Below are 15,963 nucleotides of genomic sequence, written 5' to 3' on the forward strand. Positions count from 1 at the left end.
CTGAAGGCTCTCGGGGATGAGCCACGTTTCACCCCAATGCAAATCCCAGTCTGAGCCCAGCTGGACTGGAGCCCACACTGGTGCCCAAACAGCACCAGCCCAATCCAGAGGTCCCCTCATCTCCTCTAGGCTGGAGCTGGAATGTTCTGTATCTGAGGGGCCATCACTGACCAGAGGTTGGCACAGAGCAAAGGTGGCAGCAGGTGCTGGCACTGACCCACTGCCCCTGGCCCCACTCTGCCAAACCCATCCAAGTGCAGCTGCAACCACAAGGAGAATTTCACAAGGAAGAATTAGCACTTGGGGAAGGTTATTTCAAAACAGAAAGACAAGCAGGTCCGTGAAGAATTTGCTGCACTTCTTTAGAGCCTGTACCTGAAGGTAAAAAGATTTAACAGCCATTAGATTTTGCTGGAAGTGTCAGCGTGCCCACGCTGCAGGGGAGGGAATTGGAGCAGGGAGAGCCAGGAATGGAGCAACTGCTGGCAGAGAAAGGAAAAAGAGGGACCTCAGGGCTCCTCAGGCCCAGCACAGGCACACAGAGCTGTCCCTGCACCTGGAATCCCCACCCATCCTTCCCAGCTTTGGGCTGGAGCAGGGCTGGTGGAAAGCTGGGACACTGCCAGGCTGCAGTGCCAGTGCCAGCCCAGCCAGGCCCTGGCCATTCGAGCAGCCAGGCACATCCAGCACTGCTGCTCAGCTGGGACATGGCAAGGGAAGGGATGAAGTGCCCCAGGGGCTGCTGGGGTGGGGAACAAGGTGTCACCATTCTCAGATCAGTGGTTTTACCACATTTTATCTTTCCAAGGACTTGAAATTCCTGAGTTCCTCGGATGAGCCCAGGGAAGCAGCAAGGCAAGAGCAGCTCCCCTTCACACCAAACTCCAAAGCCAGGAGCTGGGAATGGCTTTGGCTTTGCTGCAGAGAGCCCTGAAATGGAGATCTCTCTTCTCCAAACTCCAGCTGCCTGACACAAGCAGCTCCCAAACACTTAAAAACCAGGATGGGCAAACAATCCTCCCACTCCAGAGGGTCCTTCACTGCCAGGAGGCACCGCTCACATGGAGTGCTCGAGACCATCAGGTGGAAAACAAAATCTATTTCCAGGCTCACTGTGCACTCAGGGCATGATGGCATCACTGGTGCCAAGGGCACAGGAGCCTGGGCAGTGCCTGCTTTGGTGCCACCCCAGGGCACAGGGGGACCCCACGGGGCTGGCACACAGCTCAGCCTGACCCACTGCTCTGGGGCTTGCTGGGAATCCTGCCCTGGTTCCTCTGCAGCTCCCAGGAAGGGTTTGCTCCAGCAATGCCCAAGGACCTTTAGCCTGGGCACAGAGCAGCCTGCGCTACCCCGTGCCCATCACCCTCCTGGGATCCCAGACAAGGCCATGGCCAGAAAACCAGGGGTGGCAGAGCTTTCCAAAGGCACTTTACTCCTTGCAGTACACTTCTTACCTGTTGCAGAGCAGAGCAAAGCCAGCACAGCACTGAGCTGAGCTGGGCCCAGCAGTGACACCGAGCACAGCTCCTGCTCCCCTCACCTGGGGGCTGCAGGCTCCAGCCTGGCTCGGGGTGCTCCGAGGGGCTCTTCTGGGGCAGGAGGGTTTCAAAGCTCCCCTCTTGCTGAGTGCAGACAGCTGCTTGGGAGGGTTCGAGCAGGATGCCAAGGGAAAGGGAAGTGAAGTGGGGGAAACCGGGGAAATCCAACAGAAACGGCAAAAGCAACAAGAAGCCAAGCGAATTGTGCAACAGACCTGATGGGGGATGAGTCGCTGGACGTAGAGGAGGTGGGCATAGGACTTGATGGCGCAGAGAACATGGGCCAGGACGGTGAGAGGGGTGACGTTGGGCTTGGATTCTGAGGGCTGCAAGACATAACCAGAGACCTTATCAACATGCAAGCACAGCAACAAACAGCAACCGAGACACACAGACGGCAGCCGACGATATCAGCGAGTGCCTTGGGGATATTCCGAGCGTGAGACACAGCTACAGAATGAGGTGCCAAGACCTTGGGGAGTGCTTCAAGGCTGGGTCTGCATTTGTCTGGACAACAAGAGCTGGATCTTCCAGTCAAACCCCACTCCATTGCCCCGTCCATGGCACCTGGCACCCGTGTGCTGCAGCAAGGCCACCTCCCTGCCTGTGCTTCCCCCAGAGCTCCCAGAAAGAGCTGCTGGTATTTCTGGACGTTAATGATGCCTGCGAGCAGCCTCCACCCCCTCTGTCTGTCACTTCACTTGTGGTGCTCATACAATCAGTGTATAAAAATGGCATTGATTTTGTTCTCCGTGTTTTACATCCCTTTTTCCCCTCGCGCCGATTCCTGAAGCCACAGCTGTCAACCGGAGCTGAATCGAGTTACTGAACTGGTAATTGCACACAGAAGTTTCTGGGTCCTTCCAAACTGTTCAATTCAGGTCATTCTCAAGTTCACCAAAAAGCAATTATTGTACCAAAATACCAGCTTGATTAATTTACTGCTTCTCTGCTTAGCACTCATTGGTATTCCCTATCCAATTCAGATTAGAAACTCCATCCCTGATAAAACACCAAAAGTCTCTCTCCACACTGCAAGTGCCTCTGTAAAAACAAGTTGTTTTGTAAAAGCATCATGACTTATGTTTTCTCCTTGAGAGAGGGACAGTACCTCTGATCACACAGGTCTGACGAGGTGGGGACAGGGCACAGCCCCCAGGATGTCCTTACCCCTCAGCTGGGGCCTACTGGGGTACAGGGAGGGGATTCAGGGAATGGTGGCTCCAGAACACGTGGAGAACCTCAGCCCTGCAGGAGCTCAGACCAACGTTTAACCTTCCCCAGTGTCCTCTGGCTGCCGCCACGCGGGGATATTTATGACATGGATGCTTTCCCCTTGGAAATTGGACCATCTCTGCTTAAGGCCAAACTCTTGGCTGGACTCCTTGCAGAAGCTGTGTCACTGGATTCAACAGACACTGATTAATTCCCTCTGAAATTACAGGCAACACCTTTATTATGTCAGAAGATTACACATACAGAGAAATGGATACAGCAGTGAGTGCAGCATGACTTCATCAGAGGCTGGAAAACATGGAATGCTGTCAGGCAGGCTATCAATGAGGTCCTCCAAATGTTCTGCTAATAATCATCACTAGAAACAATCCTTCAGCATTTCTGTCATAAAAACTGTCCATCTTTTGAAAAATGAGCTTTCCTTGGTCTTTACCATACCTGACAGCCATTGGTACTTACCAGAAACTCCATCTATTCCCACCCCGAAATGGGAGGTGCTACCAAGGTCACAAGTCATCCCAAACTGCCAAAATTAACCCTTTAAGCAACACTTCTTTCAAAGAGATGGCCTAGCAATTCCCTTCTCCAAGAGGAGCCTGGCCAAGGTGGGACTTGGAGGGGCGATGAGCTGGTGACCAAAATGTGGCTGAGCCTGTCCTGCTGAGAGTGGCCACCAACACCCAACAGCCCTCCCAGCACTGTGGCTGTGGGCAGCAGGCTCGAGGTGCAACAGGCCATGGCACTGGGTGTGCCAGCATGGGATGGGCACTGGGACAGGGCACTGGTGTGCCAGTGATGGGATGGGCACTGTGACAGGGCACTGGTGTGCCAGCATGGGATGGGCACTGGGACATGGCACTGGTGTGCCAGTGATGGGATGGGCACTGTGACAGGGCACTGGTGTGCCAGAATGGGATGGGCACCATGTCTGCCACCAGCCCTGGTCCTCTCCACTGCACAAAGGAAGGAAAATCCAATGGTACAGGGCTCCAGGACTGGAAATCGCTACTGCACTTTTTGAGATGAAATCATGGCAAAAGAATGCAGCTCTCATTTCTCCTCAAGGCGCTGTCATCGCTCCACCACTGTGCTCCTGCTCCGCTCATGACAGCAGGGAATGCAACCAGCAGGATCTCAGAGTTATCAGGGAAAAAAGCCTGAAAGAACCAACACTTGGGCCAGCCTCTGCCTGAGAAGTTATCAGTAGTTTGGAGCAGGATTTTGGTGTCTTTGGAACCCTGGTGCCACAGAAAACACTCTGTGCCCAGCAAACCCACAGAGAGAGTGGGTCACTAATTCCAGTGTGTGCATTGGGGTGTGCAGAGCACCTGGCAGGTGCTCACAGAGGAGATGAACGTGGTCTTACGGTGACTGAGCTGCTCTGCAAGTCCTTCCAGAACATTTCCTGAAGAAGAACCCATGGATAGCTCAGGACTCACCTGAGCTGCTGCCCAGCACTGACAGACCCTGGGGTATGGTGGGTATGGAGGGTTCACCTCCCTCCCATGAAATACAGGAATTTATTTTCAAGCTGCTGCTTGAGTTTCACCTTCCTGAGCTTATGTGACTGCCAGACCCAAGTCCTGCCTCGCTGGAGATGTCAGTGCACAGGAGGGAACGGGCTATCCCAAGGTCTCTGGCGTTTTGGAAAACAGTTTTCTTGTAGGATCCAATTTCCTTTGTTTCTCACAAAAAGAGCAGAGATGGTGAGAGGCTGAGGGGAAGTTCTGGCAGCTGCCTGCAGGCAGCAAATGTCAGCTGGACGTTTTTTTTCTTCTTCTTACTCAGGAGGGCTTTGCGAGGGGCTCTTCCTGTTGGGTGCACAGTGGAAACAAAACAGAGAAAATTGCTAAGAACCAAAACCATCAGAAGCAGGAAACAAAGAAATGGCTCAAATTAGAGTCTTCCAAGGTGAGAATGGACCTTTCCCTAGCAGAAGCAGCAGGGGGAACTCCACGAGTCCGCAGCCCAAGGCATCCTGAGGCTCTTGCCCTTCCTGCTGGTTTGACTGCGCCTCGGAGGCAGTGGCTGTGGTCCCACAGGGAGGGAGCTCTGCTGGGCACGGGCAGGGCAAGGAGGGCACTGTGCCACAGCACCTGCAGGGGCACCTGCACCTTCCACTCCACGTGTCCCTCTGGCAATCCCACTCTTCCAGCAAACACAGTACTTGGAAATGAATTTAGGAGCTAAATCCTCCTCCCTGCTTCCCGCGCCGGCCGTACACGCTGCCTTTCCCATGCAGATGTTTAGTTTGCTGCCCAAACATGTGAAAAAAAGCTCTTGTTTCAAGACTCTGATGGAGTTGCTGGAGGTAAAAAAAAAAAAAATTGTGCTCTTTTCTCCTAACTTGCCTCTTTCATTGCTCTTCCTCCCCCAGGCTGCCTCTGGCGCTCCTCAGCCGGCTCAGGCCCCCAGGCATGTGCAGCTCTCAGAGCCCCTCTCAGCAGGTCTCCAGACAAGTTCTGCTGCTTTGATCTCCTGGCCGAGAGGACATCAGTTCCACTTCAAACATGTTTACAACCTGTTTATTTTTGTGGAACTCGGGGCTATTTCTGCCACAGAACATCTCAGAGCTATGGACGGGCAGAGCCCACTGATGCATTCCAGCCCTTTCATGAAATCACCTCAAGAATAAACAACAATATTCCCCTTCTGACATGATCAGTACCTGACTGCAGAAAAATACATCAAGGACCACCCAGCCCTTTGCTCCCTAATCTATTCCTATAGAACAAAGCTGTGGAACATAAGGTTCTTCTCAAAGGTAACAAGAAAAAAGAAAATTACAGCTTTATGTAATGCCAAAGCACTTCAGCTCTGCTGAAACAAGGACAAGACTGCAGCTCACCAGCAGCCATGGCTCAGTTGCCTAAATGAAATGGAAGGCAGGCTGGGATTGGGAAGCTCATGGAGCTCAAGCAGTGCAGCAGGTCCCAGCAAAGCTTGGAGTGATGGATGGGCTCTAGGAAGCAGCTCCTGGGTACCCCTGGCAGAACCACCCCAGACCTGACCACCAGCTCACAGGGCTCCAGTCTGGCAGGGCTCTTCCTGTGCTTGGTAAGAAAAATGATGTTAAACTCTCTGCAGTGTTACTCTCTGCAGAAGCAACGTTGCTGCATGCTTGTTTAGGTGGGAAAAATTTAAAGAAATTTAAAGAAATAAGCAGCTGGAATGGCCTGTGGTCAGCATCACTTGACCAAACTGGTCCAAAAAAACTCAAATTCTTCAGTACAGACCTTCCCCACATCTCCATCAGCACAGATTTCAGAATCTTCTTTCCAACAACACGGACGTGTCCCTCGGTAATCCTGATGACACTTAGCACATGGGTTTGTCTTGTCACTTTGCTGCTTGGCTGATTTCCCGTGTGTGGGAATATTTCCCTGCTTTAGTCATTTCAGAAACCATCCAAAAGCTTTTCCACTTGACTAGGAGAGAGCCCAGGCTGAGTTCTGGCTCTGGGGAGGAGCTGCTGTCCCACATTCCCATCTCCAGGCGCAGACGGATGGTGCTCGATGGTGCAGAGGGAGGAGGTGACAGGAACAGAATTCTGGCACGAAGCTCAGAGCCTGCTGCTAGTGCTGGAGACAGCGAGGGAGCAAGCAGAGAGTCAGCAGTGGGAGAGTTCTCAGCGTGAGCAAGAGCTGCAGGAAGGAAGCTGCAGCACCAGCCTGGTGCCAGCACAGGTGTCCTCGCGCCAGGTGAGCTCCAGGTGACGGGGCATGGTGACATCTTAACAGGGAACAGCATCTCAGTGACAGCTGCACAACTTGTTTGAAACAGAGAATTACAGGATCACCAGCGAGCTACAGACCCAGCAGTGGCTGCTCTCACACAGTCCCAGCACTGGGACAGGCAGGGGAGGTGGGGCAGGGCAGGGAATGGAGGCAGCCACAGCTCCTGCCTGGACAAGACCTGGAGTCACAGAATGGCCTGGGGCTGGAAGGGACCTTAAAGCCCATCCAGTGCCACCCCTGCCATGGCAGGGACACCTCCCACTGTCCCAGGCTGCTCCCAGCCCTGTCCAGCCTGGCCTGGGGCACTGCCAGGGACCCAGGGGCAGCCCCAGCTGCTCTGGGCACCCTGTGCCACCTGCCCACCCTCCCAGGGAAGCATTGCTTCCCAATATCTCACTCCACCTTTTGCTCAGCAGCTGCATTTTCTGCTCCATCAATACCCTCCTCCCTCTTCCTCTCTGCCCAAAAGGCTCTCAGCTGACTCAAAATCAGGCTGGAAGGTTTTATGTTGAACCAAGTGCTTTCAAACTGTGTTAAAGCTCTTAATTATTAATAGAAAAGTTGTAATGTGGCAGCAGGGAGCCAAAGCAGCAGTTTAGGAGGGAAGTGTTGGTAAATCAGGAGCCAGTGTCTTAGTCATGGCTTCTCCATCGTGCCACAGCTTCTAACATGAGATAATGCTGCAAGGCTGGGTGCATTAGTCACCAACAAATTCTGTTTGCAATTAAGCAGAACTCAACAGCCCTCCAGAAATCTCACTCCTCTCTGGCATTCAATGCACTGCAATCTTACATCCCCCTGAAAAGAAAACTCTCCCATCTGCCACCCCAACAACCATATGGGATCCTTGGAAAATGAAGGAAATTAAAGTCCCTGTGGGATCACAGCTCCCAGCTCAGCTGTGGGGGGTTTGGGAGGATCAAATATTTGAGCTAAACACATCCTGTGCCCCAGGCAGCCCCAGGGCACTGCCGGGCTGCCTCTGCCAGCCACCAGCAGCTAAACTGAGCTGTGTGGCTGAGGGTGACCTCCTTTTGGGAACTCAGAGCTGCAGGGAAGTGAGGGACACAGAAGGATGCTGTCCTTGCTGCCAGCATCACCACCTGCCCCAGGGAGGGCAGCCCTGACCCCTCCCAAGGCTCCCACCCCGTGCTGCCCCAGCGCCCTGGGAGCCTGGCTTTGGGTGCCAAGTGAGGGCATTTGGTTCTTATTTCCCCAGGCTGAGCCTCCTGTGGCTGGCAGAGCTGTTCTGCTGCAGGAACCAGCAGGGATGCTCGGATGGCCCAAGGCAGGCAATGGGGGATCCCCTGCTCTGCCCCACAAGCTCCCAGGGGGGAACACAGTGCTCTGCCACCCCCAAGGAGGGCACAACCTCGGGATGGCAGCAGCAACGCCCCCAGGAGCTGGCACTGTCAGCGCTCCAAGGGGAGAGAGACTCCTCTCACTTTTAAAGCTGTTTCTGGAAACGACCAGAACAGTTATTCCCCACTGTAAAAAATTCATTCCTGGCTAAGGAATATTCCCAACATAACTTGATAGGAGGCCACTTCCAGGCTCAGATCCTAACAGAAAACAAAGACAGTTCCTTTGAGGCTCATTAGCACCACAGGCTCAAACTCTCATTTTTTAGTGTGTAAATCTCCTCCCTGCACAAGGAGCCAACACTGCCCACGGAGAGCACACGCAGTGGGAAAAACAATGGGGATTACTTGGGCCTGAGAAGGTGATTTAAGAATAATGGATGATTAAAGACAATGCATAATAATTTTCTGCATTTTCTTGGTTTCCCAGATTTTGTTTTGTCCGTTTGGCCTCGTGCTGCCTTGCTCTGCAGCATTCTGCACACACCAGTTACAAAAGCTGATCAGAGCATTTCACTGCAAACCTCGCAGACCACAACACTGAAACAATCCAACTTGATCATATTTATCAAAAGAAACACCATGTTAGTTCTGTTCTTTCTTTTTCGATTTTTTTTTTCACTTAAAACCACCAAACTTCGTAATAACATTTTTGCCTCAGCAGCTCTAACCAGCAAAACTCTCCTCCAGTTGCACAGCTGGGAGGTGGGAGCACCACAACCCTCCCAGTTTACTGGCCCAGCCTCAATTTCTCTCTCTGCCATCAAGCTGGACATGTAGCCTTGGAGAACCCTTCCCAGTAATCAAATACAGCAAAGATTAATGCATTCAATTGACTTCTTCATGGTGAGCTATTTTTCCACTCCTTTTCCTGTGCGCTTTCCCAAATCCCCCTGTGCTGCAGCCACTGCTGTGCTGTGCACCCAGCACTTCCAACCCAGGCTCCCCAGCAGTTCCCTTCCCAGTGCCCAGCCAGGACACCTTCCCTGAGGATCCCCCACTCCCAGCCCAGGGCACGGGGCCAGCCTGGGGACTGTGACAGCTCTGGGGCTGCTGACAATGTCCCAGCTTAGCACTGCCCTGTCACCAGTGTCTGCACAGCAGCCACGGGATTGGGTTACCCCCAGGTGAGGGGAAAGCAGAGGCCTTGCAGCCCCAGCTAATTTAGGAGATTAATCAGGCACAAGGATCCCCTTTCAGAGGAGACACGATGTCTCTGTGAGCAGCAGCCCTGCTCTGCTCAGTCCCTTTGGGGGAACTGTCAGCCTTCTGCTGGGAAAGGGGAAATGGGATGGTGTGGGAGGGGTGGCCCCCGGGGTGGTCCCCATCTGAACCCTGCTCACATCCCCTGTGCCAGCCCAGCTCCTTCCAGTCGGGCCACGGGGCAGCTCTGGGATGCTTTCAGCACTCCCAGTGCTGTCTGGTGGGGCTGGAGCCCAGCACTGCCTCAAAAACACCCCAGAGCTGTCAAAAGACTTCCAAGGGAGAGTCTGGGCCACATCCCTGGTTTTGAATTTGACCTCCCTGCAAAAAGAGGAACCAAAGAATGCACTTGGCCGTTTCTCTACTATATTTCACCTGGGGTGACATTTATAGGTGGCAGGAAGACCTAATGTACCATCACTCTGCTTTCAGCAGGCTCAATGCAAGGTTTGGCTGGGCTCACACTTGACATTCTGCCCAAAGGAAACTCAGACATTGACTGAGCAACGGGAGCAGAGCTGGATGGGGGCTGAGCAGGCTGGGACCCCAAAATCAAAGTGGGGAGGGCAGGCAGGGGAGGAGAAAGAGAAGCCTGGCCAGCAGGATGATGATCCTGAGCTCCACAGAACAGCTCAGCACACAGAGTGCCTGTGACTGCCCCTGGGAAGCCTTTGGTGGAGCATCTTTGATTCCTGCATCCATCCCCCCACAGTGACTGGGATGGATTTCAAATCCTGCTCCATTTGAAAGTAAAATTTCCATTAGCCAATATTTGTCTGAGGCAGTTTCTTTGAAGAAGACGCTGCTATGCTGCGATCTCCACACTAATTACAGGAATTAGGAGAGCAAGTGCAAGATCTCTTTTTTTCCCAAGGCTTTCCAGAAAGCTGCCTCTTAAGCATCATGTGCTGCTGAAGTTTAAGGTGCTTTTTTAGAACTCTTGCAAGGAAATCTAAATTAATTCAGCTTGCGAGAAGCACCCTTAGATGTTCCCAGAGCATCACCCAAATAGAACAGTGCTCTTCAAAGGCAGAAACATCTGAGGAGCCTCCTGAGGAGCAGCACTGGGAAAAGCTGTGGATGGTGGGAGTCAGGCTGCAGGAGGGCCTGGAGTGCAGAGCCTCTGAAGTTCATCTGTCCATCTGTCTGTCCATCTGCAGCCACCCACACAGCCCTGTGCCACCAGAGCCCAGAGGAGCCCATGGCCAGGGCAAGGCAGAGCGTTCAGAGCCACCCCAACTCATTCCTGCTCCCGTTAGCAGAGGGCTCTCAGCCTGACACTTCACCTTTGTTTGAGGGGATGAGATGGAGGAAATGTTTTGATCTCTGACCACTGGGTCACGTGGGGCTGGCCACAGGGCTGGAGACTCCTTTTATGAGAATATTTGGCTTCACTTTCAAGTTCAATTTGTGGAAAGTTTCTAGACCAAGAGCTGACTGAAAGTGAAGGAGCTCAAGCTTTGCACAGTTGCTGTGCCAAACTCCAGGGCCCGTGGAGAGCCCACACAGCAGGAAAGCACAGCCCAGCTTTCCCCCTGCCAGCCCAGAGCAGCACACGGAGATGCTGGGGCAGGCAGGATCCCACTGCTGGGGGCTTCTCTTACCCCAACAGCCTGGAACATCCCACCTCAAAGGGAAATCCACCTCTGCCCTCCCCAAACCGCCCCCTGCTCCTGCAGCCCACAGGCATTGCTCCTCTCCACACATCTTAAAACACCTCCTGGAAGGATACAGATGCTCCGAAAATAAATTATTTAAGCACAACAAGGGATGGAATTCATGGAATCATGAAGGTTGGAAAAGACCTCCAAGATCATAAAGTTCAACCTTCTATATGGAATCTGTACATATACATGTATATATAGAGATATAGATATAAATTTAAAGATTATATGGCCATCAGCAACTAAGCCTCAAGTATATTTATCTGTGGAGTCTGCTAAGTTTGCTGCTTGTGTTTTCCATGAGCCAGGTTTAAGGACATTTGCCAGAGCCCTGAATCACTCTGGTTTATGGAGCTTTCTCACCACAGGCATGATCTAGGACTCCCAAGCTAAAACTGCTCTAAAAGAAACAAACACACAGACACCCTCACAACAGTCTGCACCAAAAAAAATAAATAAGTCACAGGATAGTTTGAATGTTATGTCATCTGGAATCAGCCAAGCAGCAGACTGGGAATTTTAGGAGCTTTTCTCAAGTATGAAGACTGGGAGATAGGCGGGTTCTGTTCTAGCCTGGCAGCAATCTCTGCTCCTCCTGAGCACAAACCAACCCCGTCTGAGGCACAGAGGATGCCAACCCTGAGCAGCCACTAAAGGAGGTATTGAGGGGAGGTGAAATAATCGAGTATCCTGACCCTGCCTGGAAGGCAACCCTTCAAGCAGCAAAAGCCTGGGGTGGGGATCAGGGCTGGGAGCCACCCAGGGCACCTCTTGCACCAGCTGCAGCCATCCCACCCTGCTGCAACCACAGCTACTGGGTGTAAAACCCCCTGTCCCAGCCTGGGACCACAGCTGGGAACTGGTCTGCTCCTCTTAAAGAGCCATTTAGATAAGGCTGTTCTGGAGCTGCTGTGATTACAAGATTTTACCTAATCCCCCAAAAATGCCATTTATTGTTTGGCAGCCGAAGATCCGCCCCTCGGGGCTGGCCTCGGCGATCCAAACCCAGATTAGGCAGAAGAGCAGAGTTTTGGGGTCAGGGCTGAGCTTGGAGTGGCTGCAGGGAGCAGATGGAGGCAGACGCTTCCCCCCAGCCCCCGTGTCCAGCTGGGCTCCCTGCACTCACCCACGGGTGCCCAGCACAGCCGGGGTGCTCAGCCCCCCAAGGAAGGGCAGCAGGGGACAGAGGGTCCCCAGGGAGCCCCAGCCCTGCTCTGCTGGCCCCAGCACGCCTCTCCCAGCTCTTGGCTCGCTCCAGGGCCGCGGTGGCTCACGGCCAGGCGGCCACAATGCTGTGGAAGGAAGAAGAAACAGCTTTGTTTTGCCCAAAGCCTCACAATTAATCAAGTTCCTATTTCCTCGCAGTTCCTCGCTCCCCACCCCAGGCAGCTCCCAGCCATGGCACAGGCCCGGTGCTGAACACAGGGTTTGCTTTGGAATTTCACGTGAACAGAGAACCAGAAAATGCCATTAACGTGCAATAGAAACGTCTTTGCTACAGTGAGAACCACGCAGGGCCCTGAGAGTCCAGTGCAAGAGGGGAGCCTCTGGGGCAGGCTGGCAGCCCCATCCCCTCCAGCACCATCCCCTGGCACCCCCCTGGGCACCAGCTCTCCAGCCAGGAGGAACACGTGGAATCCCAGAGTCATTTAGGCTGGAAATGACCTCCAAGAGCATCCAGTCCCAGCTGTGCCCAATGCCCACCCTGTCCCCAGCCCAGAGCACCAAATGTGACCTCCAGCCCTTCCCTGGACACTCCAGGGATGGGCACCCCAAATCCCTGGGCAGTTCCAGTGCCTGAGCTCCCTTTCCATGGAGAAATTCCTCTTGGTTTGGACCCCTCTGAGCACAAGTCACTGTTTTTATACTGACACACAGCAAAACAAAACACCAGTGCATTTTCCTGGCCTTTTTCCAAATTAAAGTGGGGCTGAATATGAGGGTGGGAGGAGAGCGGGTGAGAATCCAGGCTCCTCAGGGACAGGAGCAGCTGATTTATGAGTAAATTTCTTAAACAGAAGTCCCAGAGATGCCATTTCAGAGGGACATTCCCAAAGTGGCTGCCGGGAAGGCAGGATGAGGGTGGGACCCGCTCCTGCGCCTCTGCACCTCTAATTGCCATTATTCTTCAGGAATATAAACAACAGGAGCCACCCAGCAGAGAGCCATGAAAGCTCAGCAGAAAAGGGCCTGGGAGCACAGGGACAGGAACTGCAGGTCAGGCAGGTGAAGGACTCATTGCTGGCTCAGCACAGCCCCTCTGGTGAGCACAGATGGGCAGCACAGCACAGCACAGCCTGCTCTCTCCTGCCCAGCTCCCCAGGAGAGGGACCAGCAGCAGGTAAAGGTCTGTTTGCTCCACCTCACGTGCTCTTGCTTTCCTGTGTCCCAGCTGATAACTGTCAAAGAAACCTGCATTTTTAAGAGACCATTTTTCCAAAGAAACCCTACCCTCTCCTGTTTGATGCATTGCCCCATCCCTGGAAGTGTCCAAGGCCAGGCAGGACAGGGCTTGGAGCAACCTGGGACAGTGGAAAGTGTCCCTGCCTGTGGGGTGAAGGAGTTGAAGGTCATTCCAAGCCAAAGCAGTGTGTGGATTCTGGGATGGTGAGGGCCTTCAGAGCAGAGCACAGGAACGGAGCAATGGGAGGAAGGTGCAGCATCACCCCAGTCCCATGGCTCTGCTGTGCTGTCCCCTGTCCCCCAGCTCCCTCCCAGCCACCTGGAGAAGTTCCTGATAGAGACAGTAATAGTAGACATTTCTCTCATTTTCAGTCATGGAAAGAGAAATGTTCAATTTTAATGGGATGCCTAATGAAGATTTATTTATGTGGGAATAACCACTCTTCCTTGGAGTAACTGGGTTATTTTTTCATGAGCACTAGACCTTAGATCTGCTCCTCATTTCTTTCCATACCCACAGAGGGCAAGAAATAGCCATACTTGGTCAGTGAGAAAATGAAATTAAATGCAAATAGACATGCACTGACTAAATCTGAGTTTCCCAAGGTTATTATTTCCCTAAATGCCAAGTCCCTGGGGTGAAGGAGGGGCAGCATCAGCCTGGGCCAGGGCTGGCAGTGTGGGGGCTCAGCCTGGCCCATGGCCCCATCTCCAGCAGTGCCCTGGCCCTGAGGATGGGCAGCAGCACTGGGAACACTGGCAGGCCTGGATGAACATGGGAAGGGTGTTAAACTGCTTCTGTCTCCTGGTTGGAACCACCCAGTGCCACCCCTGACACAGGCAGGGACACCTTCCCCTGTCCCAGGTCACTCCAAGCCCAGCCCATCCCTGAGGGATGAGGCAGCCCCAGCTGCTCTGGGCACCCTGTGCCAGGGCCTGCCCACCCTCCCAGGGAACAATTCCTACCCCATACCCCATCTAACCCTCTCCTATCACTTTGAAGCCATTCCCTTGTCCTTCCCCTGGCTCAGCTAAGGACACATCTCTGCTAGAGGCACAATGCTTTCTGCTTCATGCTTGGCTGTTTCCTAAGGAAAATGCTTTCTGCAGGGGCACGATAAAGACACCCAACAGGACACACAGACCAAGGGGACACAGAAACCCAGCAGTGCTTTGGGCACCATCCCTGCCCAGGCTCTGGTGGCCCTGGTGCCCAGGCAGCTGCAGGCACAGTGACAGCTCCTGGCATGGGACAGCAGTCCTGCTGACTCACCCAGTACAGCTCCTGCCCAGAGCAGTTTTTCCATAAAAATAAACCCAGCCCTAATAAATAAATGCATTCCCATCGTAAAAGCCCGATTGGTGGCTGGGAAGGAAGAGCCTGAGCCCAGCACCAAAACAATTTCCCTCTAGATGGGAGACTGTGGACTGTGCTCCAGGGAAAGCACTTCAGAAGGAGCCCATTTCCCTGGGGAGGGGGACAGGGGGCCCAGCACCGAGGTGGGGGGACCCCAGCCCCAGCACAGCCACTGCTGCAGCAGCTGGGAAGGAGCAGCACTCGCTCACCAGGGGGATTTAGGAACTGGCCCAGCTCCTGGCAGAGCAGACCTGGGGGATACACGAGCATTTAGCAGGGAGCCAAGGGCTTTTGTAAACAGAAGCTCAAACAAACATCTCTCATTTCACAGATGGTGCTCACAATTTACAGCTGGCACATTTAAAGGCCACCTCGGACACATTGGTGCTCACAGCCACAAATGGGACACAAGAAATGCCCCAGGCCTGCAGGCCTCAACATTTGCACTCCAAGGAGCCTCCCTCTGAAATGCACAGGAGTTATTTCCACAGGAATATCAGCAGAATATTCTGAATCAATATATCATCAGAATGACCCAACTCCTTTCCCTGCAGCTTCCCAGTCTGGGTGAGCACAGGGCTCATGGAGAGGAGACAGCCCCTCCTGAACAGCTCCCCAGCCCTGGTCCACATTTAAAAATCACAGGAAATTGTGAAGAACACAAGAAAAACCCCAAAGTCCTGAAGCAGAGCTCAGGGATAGGTGTCACAGGACCAGCAGAGGATTGGGCAGCGTTTGAAGCAGCACAAACCCCGAGGCACCTCCAGAGCCTCCCACGGCCACAGACCCTAAATGTGGGCAGCCCTCTAATTCCAGGGCAGCCCCAGAAGCCCAGCACAGCAGCAGCAGCCGCCCCAGCCCGGGGCAGAGTGCGGGGCTGCCCGGGGCTGCCTGCAGAGCCCACATTTCTCAGCTGCCTGGCCAAACAGAAGTGCCTTTATGGAGACAGGATTTGGGCAGCCCTGCCGAGCAGGGCCGGAGCTGCTGGACACTGGCACCATTCAGACACCCTGCCCTGGCCCAGCCTGCAAACACAGGGCAGGGCTGGGCACAGACCCGCTGCTGGCAGCCTCCTCACCCTCCTCATCCTCACCAAACCCCGCCGAGGGCAGAACCCCATGGAGCTCTCAGAAACACAGGCACAGCCCCTGCTCCTGGGCAAGCGGGGAGAGTGACATCCACACACACTCAGAATAAAATCAAGTTAGCTGCTTCAGTCAAAGACTGGATTAAAGACATTTGATTTAAATATTTGGGGTCACAGAGAATATTTGCCCTGTGGTAGCCCCCTGAGGATCCATAATTCAAACTTCAGCTCAACACAGACCAAAACCCCGTGTGCTCCTGCATGTGCAGAAATTATCTCATAATCACTGGGCTTGTGGAAAAGCACCAAATGCCACCAGCACTGTCAGAGCCACGAGCTGCCAGTGCTGTCCTGCTCAGCCCTGTTTCAGCTCA

The 15,963-nt window shown here is 53.5% G+C and overlaps 1 protein-coding gene across 3 annotated transcripts in view; it reads right to left on the bottom strand.

Moving 5' to 3' along the window:
* Positions 1 to 15,963, bottom strand: part of ARHGAP26 (Rho GTPase activating protein 26) — a 107,609-nt gene that overhangs the window by 3,573 nt on the left and 88,073 nt on the right. Inside the window, exon 21 of one of the 3 annotated variants that reach the window (XM_054642779.2) lies at positions 1,757 to 1,867. The exons of 1 other annotated variant lie outside the window; for it this stretch is intronic. In XM_054642779.2, the coding sequence (XP_054498754.1) occupies positions 1,757 to 1,867 (111 nt within the window). Of the gene's footprint in view, positions 1 to 1,756; positions 1,868 to 2,974; positions 4,589 to 15,963 lie in introns of those variants that run through there. One more of the 3 variants, XM_054642783.2, reaches the window with a different exon arrangement.

Source organism: Agelaius phoeniceus, chromosome 15 (assembly GCF_051311805.1).
Source record: "Agelaius phoeniceus isolate bAgePho1 chromosome 15, bAgePho1.hap1, whole genome shotgun sequence".
NCBI lineage: Eukaryota > Metazoa > Chordata > Aves > Passeriformes > Icteridae > Agelaius > Agelaius phoeniceus.